A 21,337-nucleotide genomic window follows, 5' to 3' on the forward strand; every position below is an offset into this window, starting at 1 on the left:
TTTTAAAATGTATAAAACTTATTTATTTACAATGAATATGAGATTCAATAGATTACCAGAAAATAATTTTTCTATGTACTACTTGGCTACAATAAGCAGAAGAGAGTTACAAAAACAAAATACATGAAAATCATGTTGCATTTATCACTACTACACATATCTAACTCAGGCTATATTCATATATATTGTCTGGAAAATATCATGGTTTTTCTATTTATCAACTACCTATAAAATTTTTAAATGCCCATATTCTTTCAATTATCCAAGAACTCAAAGTAAAGCACATGCAATCCCAAAGTAAACCATAATTTGTGAATATTTCATTAAGCTCTTACTGCACTTTGATATTTTTAAAGGATGAATTAATAATATAAAAAACACTCTTTCATGTGTTTTTAATATACATACCAAAACCTACGGGCAGCTTTATTGTCCACGTGCAATCTAAACTGCTGGGGTAGTTTCCAGGAAACCCAGGGCTGAGGATCACACCACTGAAATCTGACATTGCACCACCGCACTGAGCTGCAAGAGAATCGAGGTCCCACTTAAGCCAAAGTGCTTTATTGTATTAAAAACAGACTGAAATCATTTCAAGTATGAATCAAGTCTCTGAGTTAAAACTGATACAAATTTGAATATTTTCAATCTAATTCGCCACATACCAGTATTCAAATATAATCAATTGAGAAGGCACTTTGTAAAATACATAAAAGGATAATGTATTTCCTTCCTCAGTCGTAAATACAAGCTAAATCAATTACTGCACAGAGAAGAGTAGCTCATGTGTAGTGAATACAATCAAACAAGAAGCACAGATCCTTTTCCATAGTGAGCAGTACATTTCTGATCCAAAGTACTTCTAGAAATGCTTTGATTCATTCAAAAGATGATACAATTTAGAATAAGATCAAGCCAGCAACACTCATTCTAAGTACTGTATTGAGGAAAGTTTCATTCCCAATCTTTCCTCTTTTCCTCTTTTTGTGAGGAGGCTTGAGGCTAGAGTAAAATACTGGTTTCTATTGATAATATGCAAGGGATTCACAGACTATAACATAAGGCCTCACTTTATCCTAAAATAATCTAGACAAAAGATAGGGGAGTATAACATAAGTAAAAAGATGCCCCCATATTTGAGAATTTCGGGATAAATTTATACTTTTTTAGAGTCCCTATTATACTGATTTATTATAGATGAGCTAACTATAAACTATAAGAACAGATAATTACTCAAGTTTTAATTTTTACATGATTATATAGAATTATTTAACATGTAATAATAGAACAACTGCAGTCTAGAAGCTAATTCTTTCCTCTCAGTGTACATTTTTATCCTTTCGTCAGAGAAGGACTAAAATACACATCCCAGTTGTTGGTTGAAGAATCAGGTTTCAGGACTGCACATCAGGTTAAAAAGTTACCTTATAAGTACCTGTAACTTCATTCACGTATTATTATGAATAGCAACAGGTAGATATTCAAACTTCAGCTTATAGATCATAAAGGTAAATTCAGTAGAAAGTTTATCAATGTTCTATGTGATATCAATAGCCAGTTTGATATCTATCTTTAGCTATGTGAGCTGAATAAATTATGTATCAAGCAGATTTTACTAAGGGGATATATATAACCTTGTAGCTAATCGGCATATCAACCTTTCTTTAAAAGTTGTAATTATCATTGTGTAATACACCTATATATTTTCCATCCTTCGCAAATCTCAGCTCATCCACCTTTAAACCAGAGCAGTTTTCAACATATATAATAAACCATTAATGTTCACCAATTAATTTTCCTAAAATTTGATTATCCACATATATTTATTACACAATCTAATAACTGGGAATTATAGAGAAAATATTTTGGTCAATCAAAAGTACTTTTAAAGTTCCTGGAAAAAATGCAATTGTAGATTTGTTTTGTTTTATTCTAAATTTTAATTGAAAGAACACAAGGACTCTGTTTTGCTTTCTTGCCTTCACAATCTCAAGTGTTTGAGCTACTCACTGTCCCTCTAACTCTGCTACTTTCCATCTCTTTAGAAATGATCTCAAAATCCTGTCCTCTTCATTGCCCACATTTCTAGAGTGTAAATCTCAAAATCAGAGAAAGAAGGAAAGAATAAAAGAAAACAGATATTGAAAGAGAAAGAAAAAGGGCAACAAACCATGACAACAAGAAGAATCCAAACACTGCATCTGCCTTCAGCTCCACAGTCCTGCCTATTTTCTCAGTGACTGCAAACTCATGCACACCTAGGCCTTAATGACAACATTATGCTTCACCAGCCATTTCATAGGAGAATCTTTTGAGCCCTATTATATGCTTTTTTCTTAAGAACACAAACACAGCATAATCCTCCAAGATAAAATCATCTTTGATTTTTCCTTCAGATTTGTCTCTATTACCTAGAAATCTCAAGTGACTTTTCCTTCCTTCAACCACAATATCTGGCAGACTGTTTATTTTTCAGTTCATGAGATTGTAACCTTGAGACCTGATGACTACAGTTTTAAGGCATTCTCTGAATCAGCCTCTTGCCTTCAGTTTCTCCTTAAAAACTGGCCATGATATCAATTCTAACATTTTGTCAAATATAGTATAAGTTTACTGTCCAAAATTTATGAAATATAAAAATTGAGTAGAAAATAAATAACAGTGTTCTGGAATTCCACTACCCATAGATAACCTATCTACCTTTATAATTCTTTATTTCTCTGCAGAAAAGCATACACTCATGCATGTGTGTTTATACACTACATACATAAAGAAAACAGGATCATACTGAGAATCACTTTAAGCCTTTTTATATTTGACTACTTATTATAAACTTTGTTCATGTTATTAAATATTCCAATATAATGTTCACTTCCCCTTTCCCCATTATAGGACCCTTAAGTTGTTGCATATTTTTCACTATAATACCACTGTGGACACCCTGTGTATTTCAGATTTGGTGTTAATACTTTAATGTGTTCTCTCATTTTGTTCTCATAATGGACCTATTACTATTCCATACAGCAGATAAGCAAACAGAATAATACACTTGCCATACAAAGCTATTGCACCTTAGCTGAAATTCAAATGTAGATAAATTGGACATCAAAATATGACCAGTATTTAATACAGTTTCATACAAATTTAGTCTATATAAAATTAAAACTTCTAGTTTAATGTTATTGAAATGTCACTTCCATCTAATACTTCCCTTGTTAACAATATTCAATGGAATATAGATTTAATCAAAACACAATGTTTACCAAAAAACTAAGCAATTTGTTAAGAGTAATAACCAAAGTTACTAATACAGCAAAATGGAAACTACCATATCATAACTGAGTGATATTTAAATTGATACAACTTTCTAAAGCAATTTGAAGATATTTATCAAATTTTTAAATAGTTATGCAATAACAAAATTAATCTACTCATGTAAGATCGTAAGTAAACAAAAGATATCTGCAAGAAGGCATGTGAAGAACACTTAAAAAGAAATGTGTATAAATGTGTAAATATAAACAAAAGGTGTATAAATGTATATCTAAAAGACAAAAAACTAAGCTAACAAAAGAGAATAACTATACAAATTAGACTATGCTACATGCTTTACAGTCATTTAAAAAATGAAATTTTTGGAAACATGCTATGATGGAGAAAATGTTTCTAAGTGAATGTCAAGAAGGACATTATAAAAATTATACATAGTGTAGAATCCCAAAACTTTAATTTGTTCACTATACAATATTTATTGGATATGTACTTAAGATATTAACTATTCTTGGCAGTAAAGAACAGTAATGAACAAAAGACCAAAACTCTCTGCTTTCACATCAGCAAAATATATATATTATTTTTATCTTTATCATATCAATTTTACACTTAATTGGATATATACACACCCCATATTCATAACACATAAATGGCATTATCTGTATATATATGTTTTTATAATTACTATATGTATATATGCAATTTATAGTTGGTATTATATACATAAATTATTTATAATACCTAAAAAAATAAATCCTTCCAAAATTGTCATTCAATCTAAAGTCTGAATGCTTTTAAAATTGTTTATCAATAAAAGACATCTTTACTCAAACATTAATTTCCAGTACTCTATAACAAAAATTGTGCATATAGCACATATGCATCACAGACTGAATTGTGTCTTCCCAGTATTCATATGCTAAAGCCCTAACTCCCAAATGTGACTGCACTTGGAGACAAGTGATATCTAGTTTAAGGAGATCAGTTCAGTCACTCAGTTGTGTCCGACTCTTTGCGACCACATGGACTGCAGCATGCCAGGCCTCCCTGTCCATCACCAACTCCCGGAGCTTACTCAAACTCATGTCCATCGAGTTGGTGATGCCATCCAACCATCTCATCCTCTGTCGTCCCCTTCTCCTCCTGCCCTCAATCCCTCCCAGCATCAGGGTCTTTTCCAATGAGTCAACTCTTCATATCAGGTGGCCAAAATACTGGAGTTTCAGCTTCAGCATCAGTCCTTCCAATGAGCACCCAGGACTGATCTCCTTTAGGATGGACTGGTTGGATCTCCTTGCAGTCCAAGGGACTCTCAAGTCTTCTCCACACCACAGTTCAAAAGCATCAATTCTTTACTGCTCAGCCTTCTACACAGTCCAACTCTCACATCCATACATGACCACTGGAAAAACCATAGCCTTCACTAGATGGACCTTTGTTGGCAAAGTGATGTTTCTGCTTTTTAAAATGCTGTCTAGGTTGGTCATAACTTTCCTTCGAAGGAGTAAGTATCTTTTAATTTCATGGCTGCAATCACCATCTGGAGTGATTTTGGAGCCCCAAGAAATAAAGTCTGACACTGTTAAAGTTAAATAAAGTCATGATGGTGGTTCTCTAATCTAATAGTACTGGTGTACTATCAGGGAGCTCCCTCACAATGAAAAGGCTGTGTCAAGATGTAGGGAGAAGATCATCTTCCACAAGTCAAGGAAAGAAATGCTCCAAAAATACAACCCTGCCAGCACCTTGACCTTGATCTTCTAGCTTCTAGAAATTTGGCAAAATAAATTTCTGTTGTTGAAGTCATTTAGTCTATAGCATTTTGTTATACTAGCCCAAGGAAACTAATATATTACAGGTTTGTTCACTGTACATTGGTAGGTATTTAGGTCACACCAATTCTTTTGCTTTTTTCCTACCCAGAAAAGGTAGCCTTCTCATTCACTTAATTACATCTGCCATTCAATACCCTTTGTAAATTTTATTGACTGACTATATTTCCCAGTGACTTCAGTCAACACCATTCTCATCTTTCTTAAATTCCATCAAGTAGTCAATGGCATTAAACACTAAATCACTCTCCTATTTCATTTCATTTATTTCTACAACTCTAAATGGTAAACAAACGTTTTAATGATGGAGATCATAACTCACACTTTCTTTTCATACTCTATAGAGCCCAACATATTAATGGTGGTATACAGACACCAGAAATTTTAAAAAGCGAAAAAATTTAAGGTGGATAGAAATAACTGGAGGCTGCATTAAATTAGGGTAAATATTTGGGCTCAAATTGCAAAGTCTCAAGCATCCTTCTGATAACATCATACATCTCAGGGGACGTCATGTTTCCTTTGGTAGACTCTTGCTTTCTTAGCTATTTTGGCTCAAGAGTAAGCAATAGAATATTTGCTTGTTTTTCTGATCTATAAGTATGAGTAGTTCTACAACATTATACTGAGAAAACTCTCTGGGAATCAGAAAACCTGATACTGTTTCTCAATTTGTAGTTTAAAGCCTACATTGATAATTAAGTTGGGACCAAAAAAATGTAAAACTTCTTAAAATTAAAAAAAAAAAATTGAAACATTTATCTGGGAATATAATTTCCATAAAACCTGCAAAAGGCAAACTTTATGTTTAAAAAACAACATATTACAAGGTGTGTCTTTAAAATATCTAATAAATAATTTATAGTTCTTTAACTCACCCAAACAAATTGGGATTGGATAATTCCATCTTCTTACAGGTCCAGGCATGCATGTAATATGAGAATGGCCCTATGTAAACAAGACAGTGCAGTTCAGTACACATTTTTAAAAGTCTAAATATAACACAGGATAGTGAATGATACTTATGAAAACAATATATTGAATTGTAATATTTTTAATACTATTGGAAATCTTAGTGTGACTTAAAACAAGAAAGGTAATTATATACACATGTTAAAATGTAAAAAAATAACAAGATTTTGGTAGAAAAATTAAGACTCTATATCACATTAAAATTGTGGTTTTAACATTGTTTTACCAAAACATGTTCTACTAAGGTACTGCAATAATTACACAAGGGAAATAGCCATATACATAGTGATTTATAATAAAGTGCTGTAATATTCAAGGTGAGATAGACAAAAAATGATTATAAAATATTCTATAAAAATATGAAAAGTCAACTAAGGTATATTAAATTTATATAGAGTCCATAAAAACTTAATGTTTTACTTAGACTAATAATTTGGGATACAAGTTTAAAGACTATAAATCATTCATTTTTAATTTTATTTCCTCTAAGGAATTTATTGATTTAACATGTGAAATAGTTTCTGTCTCATTCTTTTTTTCTTAATTTCTTAATAGGTCTATGCTTTAGGGAGATTTTTATGAGGCCATAAATTCAGACCCTTTAAAAAACTTGCAAAAGAGTATTAATATAAATACATAAATTGAGAATTTACATTGTAATTCCCTAGTTTTAGCAAAACTTATCTGTAGTCATTTTTTTTACGAATCTGGGGAATTTATTATCATGGAAGCTTTATTTAATGCTTTAAGTAGCACTTTCATTTTTATCTGCAAATTCTAAAAATCTGGGAGTTCAATTTTTACATCCTATGTGTACAGAGAGAAAAGTAAACATTTATTTTGATTCCAAAATCATTTTTGATTGCTTACAAATGAAACAAATTTAGTCCATTCCAGCAATTTCTCTCACAAATACTTTATTGACAAATTGAATACCTTTTGATTTAATAATGTTAAATTATGCAGCCCGAGATCAGTATTGTTTTATAACTTCTGTGTTATTAATCATTAATTTGCTAAAATAGTCTCAAAGGGTAATGGAATTCAAAGCTAAAATTTTAAAATAGACCTACCTGAAGAGAATAGCCTTGATCACACTGAAAGGATACTACATCACCAACCATGTATCTGTCTCCAATTTTAATCCCACTGCTAGGAGTCTGTGGTTCAGGACAGGAATCCAAACCAATAGCTAAGAATAATTAGCAGTAAAATGTAACTTTCAAATGATGAATGCTTAAATCATGCCTAAATTACCAAAATTGAATATTGATGTTATTAAAACTAGATTTACACTGAGACATTAAGGATATTCTGTGAATAAGATTTAACTGTATATGGTTAGAGCAATGTTTTAGGAACTACATCATAGAATTATTTGAATTTTCATGGCACCAACCATTAATTAGCTGTGTGATTATACCCTAACTCTTCTTTAATTCTCAGCCTAAACATCTTCTGTGAAACAAGTAAAAATTCCTAAAAGGAAACTTGCTAAATAAAAATAATAATTTATTGCGATAATAAAATGGAATTATATTTGTAAAACATTCTAAGTAAAATGACTAAAAAATATTTGCTATTTTGTCCATATCACTTGGTACCTTTTTCTGAAATGGTGATGATAATTCAAAACACTTCTATTATTTTTACATTAACAACTTATTTTTCAATATAAAAACTATAAGCATACTAAAAGTAAAATGTTTTTCTAAAATGTTTCATTTAGTTTAGCATTTTATTGAAGTATAGTTGACTTACAATATTGTGTTAATTTATTCTGTATAGCAAAGTGATTCAGTTATTATATATATATATATTTATATATAAAGTACATATTTATATATATACTTTTAAATATTATTTTCCTGTATGGTTTACCAAAGGATATTGAATACAGTTCTTTGTGCCATACATCAGGATCTTATTGTTTATCCATTTTTTATAAAATAGTTTACATCTACAAACCTCAAATTGCTACTCTGTCCATCCTACCCTCCCTCCCTCTTGGCAACTACAAGTCTGTTATCCATGTTAGTCTGTTTCTGCTTCATAGATAAGTTCATTTGTGTCATATTTTAGGTTTTACATATAAGTGGTGCCATACAGTATTTGTCTTTTTCTGACTTACTTCACTTAGTATGATAATCTCTAGGTCGATCCATGTTTCTGCAAATGGCCTTATTTCTAAAATTATTCATTTGAGCATTTAAATGCTCAAAAATTTTTTGATGTTTTTGCCAAAACATATTTTTAAACATGTGAATATATTACTATCAAAACTCTTTTTATCTTCAATAAAAGCCAATGCTTGTTATCTATTTCTCTATAGTTTACATTTTGCACTAATCTAATGCATATCTGATGGCTTCCCAGATGGAGCTAGTGGTCAAGAACCTGTCTGCCAATGCAGGAGAGGTAAGAGACCCAGGTTCAATCCTTGGGTCAGGAAGATCCCCTGGAGGAGGAAATGGCTACTCACTCCAGCATTCTTTCCTAGAGAAACCCATGGACAGAGGAACCTGGTGGTCTATGGTCCACAGGGTTGCAAAGAGTTGAATATGTCTGAAGCAACTTAGCATGCATGCAATACATATCTGAATGGATGAGAGGAAGCAATCACCACTCCAAAATCATTATGTGTGTGTGTGTGTGTGTGTATAGTCATTATAAATATTCACTGTATATAATCATTTATTAAAAAAGCATTAAAACCTAAATTCTAAAGAATAACAATACTTTGGCCACCTTATGTAAAGAGCTGACTCACTGGAAAAGACCCTGATGCTGTGAAAGATTTAGGGCAGGAGGAGAAGGGGGCAACAGAGGATGAGATGGCTGGATGGCATCAACAATTCAGGAAAGCAACTCCAGGAGATAGTGAAGGACAGGGAAGTCTGGCATGCCATGGTCCATGAGGTCACAAAGAGTTGGACATGACTTAGTGACTGAATAACAAAAAGTATGACAATATCATATAGATTCTTTCAATCCTTGACCATGTTATTTCTCTCTGATATATGCCATCATACATAACACCACCCTATCCATCATCTTTGTTGCATTTGACATAAATTAACAATGAATAATTATGTAATTAGTTGTTCAATATTTATCCTCTTCTGAGAATATAAATTTCATAAGGGTGACTTAAAGTACACAGTCTTAAGGAAGCACTCAATAAACATTTTTCATAAAGATGAATGAATAGAATAATAAAGAAAGAGCATCCTATTATATTTCTTAATAAATACAAATGTCTCTCTCTGCAAATGGAAGAAACTTTATCTAAGAACATAATAGTGAGAGTAGCTACAAATTAAAGGATGGAAAATTAAATAAAAGCAGTGACTTGATAGAGTTGTGGCTAGATTGGAAAGTAAGGTAGTAAAGACAAGGAGTAAACTGGTCATTTAGGAATGCACTTGAGGTAGTCCTAAAGGAGATTGAGTCATGTGGACTAGAATTTCAATGCTGGTGTCACAATTAGCTAGGTCTCTAAACATATGTCAAGCTCCATGTTTCTTGATCTTTTGTAATCTTGAATTTATAGAACAAGGAAAGTTAAGTTATCATTAAATTGTGACCTACTTTTAAAATTTTAAGAGTTAACGTCTCACTTTCCATATAACTTTTGAAATCCAAGAAAAGACAAAAATGGTGTTACATTTACTCTCATCTTATTCAACACCCACTAATGGGTCTTATACATTAAATTCATATGATTTCATAGAAAGCTTTCTAAGAATGATTAACCAAATGAACAGTTATGATGTAAACATATACATCTGGCCAATATGGTTTCACTTTCCTTTTCAGTTCATTTCAGTTCAGTTCAGTTGCTCAGTCTGTGTCCAACTCTTTGCAGCCCTATTGACTGCAGCATGCCAGGCCTCACCAACTCCCAGAGTTTACTTTAGAACAAGGAAAAGTAGTGTATTGGATGTTCTGAACAGTACATTTATTATCCTTTACCATTAAGGTCATTTTTGTGATCATTTTTGCAAAGAAGGCTAAATTCAGTACATGTTCATTTCTCTTTTCTTTCTATCAAGTACTCCAGTCAGGTCATATGCATAGAAAACTACTAATTTCCACAAGTGTTGATTTTCTCTGTGAGGATAAAGAAAATAGTGCACAGTGATGCCACAAAATAATGAGACTCATTTTTAAGAGAGATTTTTTTTTCCATAATGTATGCAGATATAGCAAAATATTTATGAAAGAGTTTTAACTTAAAACATGATATAAACTCTATAGACTATACAATAACAATTTTGTATGTTAAAAATTCTTATATGCAAATAAACACAGAGAAAAATGACCAAAAGGAAATATGTGAAATATTAGCAGTAGTTAAAACGATTCTTGATATGAAATTATTGGTGATATTTATACACTTTCTTATATATTCCTGCATTTCTAAAACTTATATAATGGAATGCAAATAATAACATCACTTATCTAGTAGATGAATGTATCTTTCCTTTTCCCTGATGCTGGGAAAGATGAAGGCAGGAGGAGAAGAGGGTGACAGAGGATGACATGGTTGGATGGCATCATTGACTCAATGGATATGAGTTTGAGCAAACTCTGGGAGACAGTAAAGGACAGGGAAACCTGGTGTACTACATTCCATGGAGTCACAAAGAGTCAGACATGACTGAGCAACTGAATAACAATAAAATCTAGTAGATAAATTAGAATTAACAGAGAATTTGGGGGTATAAAAACATATTGCCTTCTATTTTCCTAGAAAAGCTTGAGTTTGACCCACTAATCTGTTTAATAAGATTGTCTCAGGGAAGGAAATAAGGTAATGAAGTTATTAGATGAGAAAGAGAAGTCATATATTGACAACCCCTCTCATTTTTTTTGCATTCAATTATTTTACATGCACTAAAGAAAATAAAACAGAAATATCCTTAAAAAACTGCAGTTCATATTTTTAAGTCATTTTTTTAATTTACAAAACTGAGTGATTAAACTCAGTAGTTTAAAAATGTCTTCTTTATTATTTTTCATTGCTTTCTAAGTAACAATACCAGTAGGTTATTGGCAGGAATCAACAAAGAAAAGGTATTTGTAAAATGTTTCAAACAGCTTTCTCCTGCTTAACTAAGCTTAGCCAATCAACATACTGAGTCATTTTCATCTTTATGAGTAGAAATTTTGTAAAATTGTGTCTTTGGCAATCAAAGATGCTCTTTGAGTGAACTTTTTTAATGGGAGTTGGTTCAATGAATTAGGTGCTATAGCCAAAAGCAAAAAAATGAGTACAGGGAAAAATCCACATCAAAGATTGCACAGAATTAACTATATCTGCTGTTAAATTACTGTGGGCAGTTACCCTGGCTGAAAACATTAAAACCTCAGTCCTTCAATTTTCAAAATTTATTTATAAAAAAAAAATATTCTTTCTAATTTTGTTCACAAAGCAATCTGAAGGAGAAAACAGTGTAAATCATAACACTTGTATTTGATCATTTTGAATATATACATATATAGTATTCCATAATGATTTTAATGAGTCCTTAATGCAATGAGAGAGGGAGAAAGGAAGAAGAAGGAAGTTTAATTATTGCTAAGACTTCCAGCAACACTGTTATGTAAAAAGAAAAAAAAAAAAAAACACTTCATGAATTTGACATGACAACCCATGTACAAATTTATTGAAAATAACCAAAAACCCAGGATTTATATTCTGCAAATGCAAGCGACTTAAGATACACAGGTTCCATCCCTGGGTCAGGAAGATCCCCTGGAGGAGGGCACGGCAACCCACTCCAGTATTCTTGCCTGGAGAATCCCCTGTGGACAGAGAAGCCTGGCGGGCTACAGTCCAAAGGGCTGCAAAAAATTGGACATGACTGAAGTGACTTAGCGCGCATGCAAGAGAAATCAACAGAAACTGAACCATATGTCTTTGGACCAGTGTTTGTATTCAATGATAGTGAAGATCTTATTTTAAAAATACTGCAGGTCTTCAATTTAAAATTTTTCTTTAAATAATGGATACAAAATAACTATTATTTCTAGGTTTATACCATATTTAATGATTTTTAATATATTATAATTATCACTTGGCATTTAATATTTATCATTATAAGATAATGGTTTGAGAATAATATAGAAGTTGGTGATAAAGGATGAATTCAATATGAGCTGGGCTACTTGTTGTAGGACTTGGAGAAATCAGCAATGATAAGTATACAGACTTTTTCAACAGAATGTACCTTGTATTATCAATCTACTAAACAAAATTTGTCACATATTATTATGTAACATGTACATATATATTTTAACTCTGTTTATTTAACTTATATGCAGAGTACATCATGAGAAATGCTGGGCTGCATGAATCAAGATTGCCGGGAGAAATATCAATAACCTCAGATATGCAGATGACACCACCCTTATGGCAGAAAGTGAAGAGGAACTAAAAAGCCTCTTGATGAAAGTGAAAGAGGAAAGTGAAAAAGTTGGCTTAAAGCTTAACATTCAGAAAGCTAAGATCATGGCATCTGATCCCATCACCTCATGGGAACTAGATGCAGAGACAGTGGAAACAGTGTCAGACTTTAATTTTTGGGGCTCCAAAATCACTGCAGGTGGTGATTGAAGCCATGAAATTAAAAGACGCTTACTCCTTAGAAGGAAAGTGATGACCAACCTAGATAGCATATTAAAAGGGAGTGACATTATTTTGCCAACAAAGGTCCGTCTGGTCAAGGCTATGGTTTTTCCAGTGGTCATGTATGGATGTGAGAGTTAGACCGTGAAGAAAGCTGAGTGCCAAAGAATTGATGCTTTTGAACTATGGTGTTGGAGAAGACTCTTGAGAGTCCCTTGGACTGCAAGGAGATCCAACCAGTCCATCCTAAAGGAGATCAGTCCTGGGTGTTCATTGGAAGGACTGATGCTGAAGTTGAAACTCCAGTACTTTGGCCACGCCACCTCATGGGAAGAGTTGACTCGTTGGAAAAGACCCTGATGCTGGGAGGGTTTGCAGGCAGGAGAGAAGGGGACAACAGAGGATGAGATGGCTGGATAGCATCACCAACTCGATGGGCATGTGTTTGGGTAGACTCCAGGAGTCTGTGACGGACAGGGAGGCCTGGCGTGCTGTGATTCATGGGGTCGCAAAGAGTCGGACACGACTGAGCGACTGAACTGAACTGAACTGAACTGAATCAATACTGATGCAATTAATGGCATTCCACACACTAGGAACATTTTCTCTAGCAACAAATACATTTATACAAGACATGCAATTATAACCAGTATCACATATGTTTAAAATACACACACACACACACGCAAATTGATGAATAGATTCCCAACTTTTAGTGCTCTTGTTGATCAGAAAGAATGTGAACAATGTTGGAGAAAATATACTAACTCAGAGCATCTACATCTATTTACATGACTACTGAAACAGAACACGAGTACACCTAACCACACTAGTCCACATGACTATCAAACCAGAACACCAGTACAGTGTCCAACACAAAGAATGATGCAGCTTCATGTCAACTTATGATTGCTCATATCAGAAAATAGAAAAATGTAAATCAGACTCTTTTAATAAGTGTTTTAGCTTATCTTGATTAAGCAGAGAAAACTGTATCCTATAAACTCTGGAACTCTGGTATAAATATTTGCCTAAATTGGGCCTTCCAAGGTTTCTAGGCAAACATGTCTTCTGCCTGCCTTCTTTCTCTTCAATGTCTCTCTTTTGTTATTAACAGAAAGAAAAACTGATTTTTAAAAAATCTTTTCATTAATATTGGCTATCTCATTATATATCGGGTAATTTAATAGCATAACATTAATACATCAACATCTCAGAAAAATGTAATTGAGAATATTTCCAAATTTATATTTATTATCTCACTTTGTGTGTAACTTAGAAAATTTACCCTGATTTGTGGAACAACTACAACCTCTAAGAGAGTAGAGTTTGAAATACTAATAAATATACTCATGAAGGTAATCAAAAGGTACAACTTTCCAGTTATAAGATAAATGAGTGCAATGTAACTAGGGGTGTAACACATGACATGATGGCTATAGTTAACACTTTTCTATGATACATGTTTGTTAAGAGAGTAGATCTTGAAGGTTCATTACAAGGAGAAATGCTTTTTTTCCTCTCTTTTTACTGCATATATATGAGATGATAGATGTTAACTAGACCTATTGTATTAATCATTTCACAACATATATAAATTGAACCACCTTTTTTGTATACTTAAATAGTGATGTATGTCAACTATTTCTCAATAAAGCTGGAAAAAGATTTTTTAAAGAATTTGGAGACCAAAAGGTAGAAATATTAATCTCTGTTTTCTAGAATTTTATTACTCAAAATCAAATGTCTTTTCATCTATGGAAATCAAAGATTAGAACAGATGTAAAAATGGGATTCTAAATAATTTTTGTCTGCTACAGAATATTTCTTCTGAATTACATATCTGGAATATGTATTAAGAGAACAGTGAATTTATAGTCAGTTTTTTTATTGATTATCATAGTTTGTCTAACCTCTAAATCCTAACTGGCAAATAGATAACTTTGAGAAGGCATTTAACCCATTTCTAATCCTTTGGAAAATAGTCTTCAAAGTCACCTTGCAAGACAAGTATGTAATCCTAAATTCAGAAGTTTCCAGAAAGGATTACATAATCCTTCAATAACTTTTAACAGCTTACTGCCAGAAAAAATTCTTTACCCAAACTGAACTTTTCTTCATGAATCTCTTGAATTCTCTTCAAAATTCCTACAGAACATCCTTAGTCTGTTGACTAGGCCTATACTCAATGTTCCAGTATCGTAGGCAGGATTTTTACTACCATTATGTTATACTTGCAAATATGTTATGTTACACGGCAAAAGGAATTTGTGGATAAAATTAAAAGGCTAATAAGCTGACTCTAAAATATAAAGATTACTGACTGATTATTGGATGATTACATACATATAAATGTTGTATCCATCTACCATTTTTTTTCTTATGTTGCAAGTAGCACCAAATGAACCATTCATATGTTTCATTCTTTTTCTTTAATTGGAGTATAATTGGTTTACAGTGTTTTGTTAATTTCTGCTGTACAACAATGTAGATCAGCTATAAATGTACATTCATCCCCTTCCTCTTGAGCCTCCATCTCACCCACACCTCCTATCCTTCCCCTCAAGGTCATCACAGAGCACTGAGCTGAGCTCCCTGTGTTATTCAGCAGCTTCTTACTATCTATTTCACACATGGTAGTGTATATATGTCAATGCTACTCTTTCAATTTGTCCCACTCTTTCCTTCCCCCACTATGTCAATAAGTCTGTTCTCTACATCTGTGTCTCTCTATTCTTGCACTGTAAGTAGGTTAATCCATGCTACCATGCTTATAGATTCTATATATATGCATTAATATATGGCATTTGTTTTTCTCTTTCTGACTTACTTCTACTTTGTATGATAGACTCTAGGTTCACCCACATCACTATGAAAGAGCCAATTTCATTCCTTTTTATGGCTGAGTAATATTTCATTGTATATATGTTCTACAACTTCTTTATCCATTTATCTCTCAATGGACATTTAGGTTGCTTTCATGTCCTGGCTATTGTAAATAATGCTGCAGTGAACAGTGGGGTACATGTGTCTTTTTGAATTGTGGATTTCTCAGAGTATACGTCCAGTAATGGGATTGCTGCATCATATGGTAGTTTTATTCCAAGTTTCCATTTGTATGGAAACACAAAAGACCCTGAATATCCAAAACAAACATGAGTGAGTTTCATTCTTGAAAGCTTGTCCCTAAACTGGTACTATCATTAGTTAAATTAGGAAGTATTTTTGGTTCCTAGATCCCACTACAAGGTGTGCTGTCTAATATTAGGGCTTCCCTGGTGGCTCAGTGGGTAAAGCGTCTGCCTGCAATGCAGGAGACCCGTTTGATCTCTGGGTCGGGAAGATCTCCTGGGGAAGGAGATTGCTGCATCATATGGTAGTTTTATTCCTAGTTTCCATTTGTATGGAAACACAAAAGACCATAAATATCCAAAGCAAACATGAGTGAGTTTCCTTCTTGAAAGCTTATCCCGAAACTGGTACTATCATTAGTTAAATCAGGAAGCATTTTTGGTTCCTAGATCCCACTACAAGGTGTGCTGTCTAGTATTACAGATAAATAAAAGTAATTATGTTGATCTTTATTTAATTCCATGTCTAAGTTCTAAAAATCAAACAAAAAGTCTAAAAAATTAATCAGCTTGCCAAAGAAATTAAGAAAAACTATGATCATATACAAAGAGATATGGTCTAAAGTAAAAATCAAAACACCAAAACATGATAATCATCCTCTACACTTCTCTCTTTCTCATCTCCAGCACTGAACTGGCCATAAATCTTTCAATTTTACCTCATTATTTCCTTCATCTTTTAACATTTCATTTACAAAACCACAACAACCATCTTCAGAGTTTCTCATTTGAACCATTGCTACTCCTTTTCTTCAGCATATTCTCTTCCTGCAATGCATTCACCACTTTTTAAAATAAAAGGGACTTTGAAAATTCAAAATTGATTATCTTACTCCTCAAATTGAAACCCCTTCAATGAATCTCTTCTTTCTGCAAAATAAACTTGCCTGTCATCTCCTGAATCTAATCTTCCATAACACCTCCAGTCATGTGGGTTCATCTCATTATTAGAAAAACATAATATCTACTGAGGGTTTGCTATGTACCTGGTCCTATGAGAAACACTCTGTATGGTTGATCTTATTGAACTCTGACACAATCTTTCAAATAACATGCTAATATTATCACATATTACAGGTGAGGAAACTGGGTTCTTAGGGAAACTTAGAAATCACCTAATGTCACAAGGCCATCAATGGCAGTGCCAAGACAGGAACCTAAGTCTGATTCCAGTATAAATTATCTTATGTCCACCTACATTCTAGGAAGGGCTTCCCTCATGGTTCAAGCAATAAAGAATCTGCCTGCAATGCCAGAGACATAGGTTCAATTCCTGGGTCAAGAAGATCCCCTGGAGAAGGGCAAGGCAACCCACTTCAGTACTCCTGCCTGGGATTGGAGCCTGGAAGGCTATATACATGGGACTGCAAAGAGTCAGACCCAATAAATGACTAACATTTTCACATTCTAGGAGGTCCTTTAAAAGTGCCAAGCTATTTCCATAGCTATACTTTAATTCTTACCTGGAAAAAAAGCAACTATATTTGTCCTTTGGTGAAGTATTCCCTTACTCTATCACAAGTAACCCCTAAGAGTTTTGATCACAACCTTCTCTGTGTCATCATCTACATTACATATGATATCATACTTTAGCCATTGTGAAAGTAACTTTGCTTTGGGAAGTTGATGAAAGTACACATGGTTTGCTGAATCTCATAAAGACTGACTTATCTATTGGGGTGGAGTCTCATTATCTGGATTTTCAATAAGACTTTGAGATAACTATAGTGTACAATTATTAGAAAAGCATCAACTTACATAAACTATACTTACAGTCTTTACACTGTAATTTTGCAATTATTGCTGTTTGTATGTCCTTGTTTTCAGTTACTCTGAAGCTTTTTTTTTTTTTTTAGGACTGGATCTGATACAAATATGTAGTACTTACATTTAGAAAGTATACCTAACATCTAGTAGCTATTCAATAAAAATTTGATAAATAAACAAGTGAGTTTGTTCTCACATTTGGAAGGCAATAAGGAGATGAGGAGAAGAAATGAATTGCTGCCTTTTTACAGTAGATAACAGGAAAATAATGATATGAAATGATCAAAGTGGGCCTTTAGAAATATTAATGAGACTAAGGCATGAGAATGATAAATTGAGCAGAAGGAACATCAGATTTGTATAATCATAATCATAATAACACATTTCAAAGTTAAAATGACATGGTCCAAAGTTAAAGGAGCAAAATTGAACTATATGACAAAAATCAGCCACTGGTCAGCATTTCCCTTTTATGTAAATACAAAATAAGGCTTATCTGTCTAATATGTTGTGCCATCATATAATCGAGATTGTTTTTTTCCCTGAAAAACCTCATGAGTGAGTAGGAAAATTAAACAGAGAAAATACTCACTTTCTAGAAGGAATCTCAGCCAAATTTCCTTTTCCCAAGATAGAACACCTGCCATGTTTCCTGAAACCTCTACAACTTGAAATATTCCTTTAGGAATTCAGAAGGAGCCTACTTTCATGGTTAAAAAGAAAGAAAACACAAAATCTGTCCTTTTTATAGCAAATGTTAATGTCTTTTGCATCTGTTGTTGGTATTCATAGTGTGATTATGAGACTGTTATTTCCCCAATGTGATTACTTCCTTATGTTACCCTGTGGGCAGAACTTTTATTTCAGGGATTTTCAGAAATGAAATACCAAAGATGTGCAGTAAAATGGGTATCTTCTCAATTCAGAAAAGTTAATAGACGTACCTTATTTGTAATGCGCGCGCACACACACACACACACACACACACACATTATTTTTTCCAGTACACTACTGGTTAAATATTCTGCTTTTTCTAAATACTGAAACTAATTTATAAAAAATTTTCTTAAAGGTCCTGTTTCTATTCATTTAAAATATACAGTTTTCTCCTACAGAGGTTAGTATGTTCTTATATCTCAACCAGTGATTTTGGAGGCTTCTGCGTACATAAGGAAGTTCTTTAAAATGTTTATGTTTAGTTAATATGGTCTGCCCCCACAAGTGGACAGATTCTTAAATTACCACAAATGAAATATTTCCCCACTAAGGAGATATTTAACTTATATGCAGAGTACATCATGGGAAATGCTGGGTTGCAGAAAACACAAACTGGAAACAAGATTGCTGGGAGAAATATCAATAACTTCAGATATGCAGATGACACCACCCTTATGGCAGAAAGTCCACAACAACTAAAGAGCCTTTTGATGAAAGTGAAAGAGGAGAGTGAAGAAGTTGACTTAAAGCTCAACATTCAGAAAACTAAGATCATGGCATCCAATCCCATCACTTCATGGCAAATAGATGGGGAAACAATGGAAACAGTGACAGACTTTATTTTCTTGGGCTCCAAAATCACTGCAGATGGTGATTGAAGCCATGAAATTAAAAGACACTTACTCCTTGGAAGGAAAGTTATGACCAACCTAGACAGCATATTAAAAAATAGAGACGTGACTTTGCCAACAAAGGTCTGTCTAGTCAAACTTATGGTTTTTCCAGCAGTCATGTATGGATCTGAGAGTAGGACTATAAAGAAAGGTGAACGCCAAAGAATTGATGCTTTTGAACTGTGGCATTGAAGAAGACTCTTAAGCGTCCCTTTGACTGCAAGGAGATCCAATCAGTCCATCCAAGAGGAAAACAATCCTGAATATTCATTGGAAAGACTGATGCTGAAGTTGAAACTCTAATACTCTGGCCACCTGATGGGAAGAACTGACTCATTTGAAAAGACCCTAATGCTGGGAAAGATTGAAAGTGGGAGGAGAAGGGATGACTGAGGATGAGATGGCTGGATGGCATCATCAACTCACTGGACATGAATTTGAGTAAACTCTGGGAGTTGGTGATGGACAGGGGGCCTGGCTGGCGTGCTGCAGTCCATGGGGTCACAAAGAGTTGGAGATGACTGAGCAACTGAACTGAACTGAACTGAATATGGAGAACTAGTATTTCCAAAGTGCCCATACGGCCCAAAGCCATCTATAGAATCAATACAATCCTTACCAAAATTCCAATGGGAATTTTTTTTTTCAAATAAAAAAAAAAAAAAAGGCTTAAAATTCATGAGAGTGAAAGCATTAGTCATGTCCAATGCTTTGTGACCTCAGGGTTTTCTGCCTCTGGAATTCTCCAGGCAAGAATACTGGAGTGGTAACCATTCCCTTTGCAAGGGGATCTTCCTGATATAAGGATTGAACCCTGGTCTCCACATCACAGTCAGACTCTTTATAGTCAAAACCACCAGGGAAGCTCCATATGGGACCACAAAAGTTTCCAAACATCCAAAGTAATCCCGAGAAGGAACAAAACTAGAAATATCATTCTCTCTGATTTCAAATTGCACTGCAAAGATATTATAACTTAAATAGTATGGTACTGGCATGAAAATGCACACATAGACCAACGTAATTGAATTGACAGCCCAGAAATAAACCCTTGTATATACAGTCAACTAATATTTGATGAGCGAGACAAGAATATTCAAGATGGAAAGGTGAGTCTCTCTAATAAGAAAAATTGAAATAAGCCAGACACAGAAGGACAAATGCTACATGATACCACTTATACAGAGTATCTAGAATAGTCAACCTCATTAGACATGAAAATAAAATGGTGGTTTCTAATGGCTGAGAAGAGGGAGAAATGAGGAGCTGTTGGTCAACTGGTTTCATTTAAGCAAGGTGAGCCAAGTTCTAGAAATCTGCTGTACAACATAGCACCTATAGTTAACACTACTGCATTGTGCATTTAAGATTTTTGTAAAGAAGGCAAATCTTATGGTAAGTGCATTTACAATTAAAAAAAGAAAATACCTGTAAATTCTGATTAAAATCATCAGAACTTCATATGCGTAATTTTGTAGGTGAATTAAATAAACACTTCAGAATCTTAAAGTAAGACAACGTTCTATTTTGACAAAGTCTGTTAAATTTATATATTCAGAAAAGCAATATTCAAAATTAATATGTTTTTTCTCAATTTTCTTGAACAGCACGTAATATTTTATTTACCTGTGTATTCAAGGTGAAATCCTGCAGCAGAAACACTGATGTCTGATTGAAAATTTAGATATAGATTATTAGATGTACTATTCAAAAGATGGGGTATTGTTGTTCCTGAAATGATAATTGAAAACATGGTTCAGTGATCACATAAGTAATATAATAAAACTAACTTAATTATTAATCAGTCAACAAGTTATCACTGAAATTATTATTAAAATGTTTTATAGGAATTTTAAAATAAAAATATTTCTCACATATTTGTCTTTCACATTGTCTTCTTGACTATTGCCAAGGAGACAGACCTTTGACAGCACATTAGACGGCTCGCTAAAATAGGTAACAGCAAACAAAGCTGATGAAAAGCAGAAAATTTTACTAGTCACCTAAAATAAATATTTTGAATTTCATGTGGATTTCAGTAATTCATGTACAAGATAATAAATTTAGTTTTAAAATTTGCATGTGTTTTTATGAAATAATAACAAGATTTTATATGTG

At 33.3% G+C, this 21,337-nt stretch overlaps 1 protein-coding gene across 3 annotated transcripts in view; it reads right to left on the reverse strand.

Moving 5' to 3' along the window:
- Positions 1–21,337, reverse strand: part of CSMD3 (CUB and Sushi multiple domains 3) — a 1,308,014-nt gene that overhangs the window by 132,751 nt on the left and 1,153,926 nt on the right. For all 3 annotated transcript variants that reach the window (XM_065902671.1, XM_065902670.1, XM_065902669.1), the window contains 4 exons: positions 20,846–20,950; positions 7,151–7,269; positions 5,984–6,053; positions 409–525 (listed from right to left, as the gene is read on the reverse strand). In XM_065902671.1, the coding sequence (XP_065758743.1) occupies positions 409–525; positions 5,984–6,053; positions 7,151–7,269; positions 20,846–20,950 (411 nt within the window). The remainder of the gene's footprint in view (positions 1–408; positions 526–5,983; positions 6,054–7,150; positions 7,270–20,845; positions 20,951–21,337) is intronic.

The sequence above is a fragment of the Muntiacus reevesi genome, chromosome 12 (assembly GCF_963930625.1).
Source record: "Muntiacus reevesi chromosome 12, mMunRee1.1, whole genome shotgun sequence".
NCBI lineage: Eukaryota > Metazoa > Chordata > Mammalia > Artiodactyla > Cervidae > Muntiacus > Muntiacus reevesi.